General features: G+C 43.5%; 1 protein-coding gene across 1 annotated transcript in view; it reads left to right on the top strand.

Moving 5' to 3' along the window:
* LOC107098724 (high affinity cGMP-specific 3',5'-cyclic phosphodiesterase 9A-like) overlaps window positions 1-1,840 on the top strand; it is an 11,269-nt gene that overhangs the window by 7,361 nt on the left and 2,068 nt on the right. The window contains exons 9-12 of the mRNA XM_015396543.1: window positions 245-337; window positions 435-502; window positions 579-681; window positions 1,061-1,165. Of these exons, the coding sequence (XP_015252029.1) occupies window positions 245-337; window positions 435-502; window positions 579-681; window positions 1,061-1,165 (369 nt within the window). The remainder of the gene's footprint in view (window positions 1-244; window positions 338-434; window positions 503-578; window positions 682-1,060; window positions 1,166-1,840) is intronic.

Genomic DNA, 1,840 nt, shown 5'->3' on the forward strand with positions numbered 1-1,840 from the left:
ACGCCTACCAGGTGGGCGGAGCAGACGGGTCGGACAGAGGTCAGGTACCTCCATCTTAGAGGGTTCAGGACGTTCTCCTGGTGACCGAAGCCTGATGTCGTCAAACAGAACGGCCAACATCAGGCTTCACCAACGTCCTGCCAAAGCTGCAGACCTGCTTCTTCAGATGCTAAAGCTGCAGACCTGCATCATCAGACGCTAAAGCTGCAGACCACAGTTTGAATGAAGATCTCTGCCCTTTCAGATAAATGCGCGGACTGAACTGGCTCTGCGGTACAATGACATCTCTCCCCTGGAAAACCACCACTGCGCTGTAGCTTTTGAGATCCTGCAGAAGGTGAGGACAGCTTCTCTCCATTAGCTGTGAAAATGTTCAGATTTGATTTAAACATGCATCCACAGCATCAGTAACTGGATTATTCTCTGTTCTCCAGAAAGAAAGCAACATCTTCAGGAACCTTTCCTCAGATCAGTACAAACGGATCAGGGAGGGAATAATCAAGTGAGAGGATCTCCTTCAGGGACTCCATGTCAGGTTCTCCAGGAAGCACAACTTTTAGGTTCTGTTTTATTTGCAGATGCATTCTGGCCACCGACATGACGAGGCACAACGAGATCCTCAACAAGTTCAAGTCCATCCTGCATGGGTTCGACTTCTCCAACAAGGAGCACAAAGACCTGGTGAGAAGAACCTCAGACGGGACAGAAATCCGTCTCAGAGCTCGATGGGACGTCCTGTTGGACACAGAGACGGAGCTGAAAGCCGGTGTTCTGTCAGATGATCATACCCGGTCAGACTAGCAGAACCATAGTCAATATGCATTTATGCCTTTAGTTTATGAACCAATCATGCAAACTAGAACTAAATGATTTCTGATAAAGATGGTTTGATTTAAGTGGATTGATGTTGAGCATCCAGATAATTGCATTAAAAACGTATTAAGCGTTTAGATCCAAACTCAGCTGTGGGTCAAAGATAAATGAAAACATGAGAAAAATTAAAACAGGTTTTCAGTAAAAGTCCTGTTTAAATTCCAGCTGTTTTCTTCTTGTTGAGCAGCTCATGATGGTCCTGATCAAAGTGAGCGACATCTCCAACGAGGCGCGGCCCATGGAGGTGGCCGAGCCCTGGTTGGACTGCCTGCTGCAGGAGTTCTTCAACCAGGTACCAAACCGTCATGGAGACCCGACCTTCAAACCATCCTCACTGGAGACAAATACTAGCCGTACCCTGAAAACAAAGTTACGTCTCATGGGTTATAAATGTTATCATCAGCATCACTGTTAGTTTCTATCTACAGGTGTTTCTGAGAAAAGAACAAACACAGTTGGTAGATTAGCTTAGCGTAGCTCAAACAGGCTACGCTATCAGATAGGCTAGCCAATTCTGTGAGTAGCTAAACCAAGCTAAGCTAAGCTAAGCTAGCACAGAGTGAAGTTTAATTAAATAAAAAGAAAATAAACCAAGCTAAAATTAACAAAGATATTTACTCCAAGATGGAGTAAATTAGGATTAGCTAGGCTAAGTTAGCTACAGGCTACAGCATGATAAACTAAAATAAAAACTATATAAGTTTAAGAAAGTTATCTTAGTGGAGTTTAAATGCACTGAAATCAGATTAAAAACATCCTAAAAGAAGATTTACTGTTAAAAATAAACCTAATTAACCTAACTAGCATAGTGTGATAATCAGCCTTAATCCACTAGGATCAGCTGGAATCAGCTGGAATTAGTTGGAATCCACCGGAAACAGCTGGAATCAGTTGGAATCCACTGGAAACAGCTGGAATCAGCTGGAATTAGTTGGAATCCACCGGAAACAGCTGGAATCAGTTGGAA

This window comes from Cyprinodon variegatus, unplaced genomic scaffold (assembly GCF_000732505.1).
Source record: "Cyprinodon variegatus isolate N-32 unplaced genomic scaffold, C_variegatus-1.0 Scaffold804, whole genome shotgun sequence".
NCBI lineage: Eukaryota > Metazoa > Chordata > Actinopteri > Cyprinodontiformes > Cyprinodontidae > Cyprinodon > Cyprinodon variegatus.